Below are 352 nucleotides of genomic sequence, written 5' to 3'. Positions count from 1 at the left end.
TTTTTTTTTTTTTTTTTTTTTTTTTTTTTTTTTTTTTTTTTTTTTTTTTTTTTTTTTTTTTTTTAGGTGTGGGGAGTTGGATTTGTCTGTGTCTTACGTGCGGGGTCGGCACCTGCATTCGGTGCAGCGGGCGCTAGAGAGCAGCAGCAGCAGCTTTGCTGCTTATCCGAATGTTTTATTTATTTATTTACAAGCCCCGAAACAAACGAAAAAAGGAGAGCTGTTTGATGCTCCTCTGCGTATAGATGCACAGGGATTGCTGCAGCTGAGACCCCAGCAGCAGCAGCAGCAGCAGCAGCAGCAGCAGCAACAGCAGCAGCAGCAGCAGGCTGCTGCAGGCGCTGCTGCTCCA

General features: G+C 45.2%; 1 protein-coding gene across 1 annotated transcript in view; it reads left to right on the top strand.

The window, feature by feature from the left end:
* The window catches only part of EMH_0001040 (uncharacterized protein), a gene marked incomplete at both ends in the record, with an annotated part of 8,784 nt that overhangs the window by 681 nt on the left and 7,751 nt on the right, over positions 1-352 (top strand). The window contains one exon of the mRNA XM_013495426.1: positions 246-352. Within this exon, the coding sequence (XP_013350880.1) occupies positions 246-352 (107 nt within the window). The remainder of the gene's footprint in view (positions 1-245) is intronic.

Source organism: Eimeria mitis, genomic scaffold (genome assembly GCF_000499745.2).
Source record: "Eimeria mitis Houghton genomic scaffold, Emh_scaff157, whole genome shotgun sequence".
NCBI classification, from domain to species: Eukaryota; Apicomplexa; class Conoidasida; order Eucoccidiorida; family Eimeriidae; genus Eimeria; species Eimeria mitis.
Note: the sequence above shows the minus strand (reverse complement) of the source record. Positions and strands in the feature narration are given on the sequence as shown.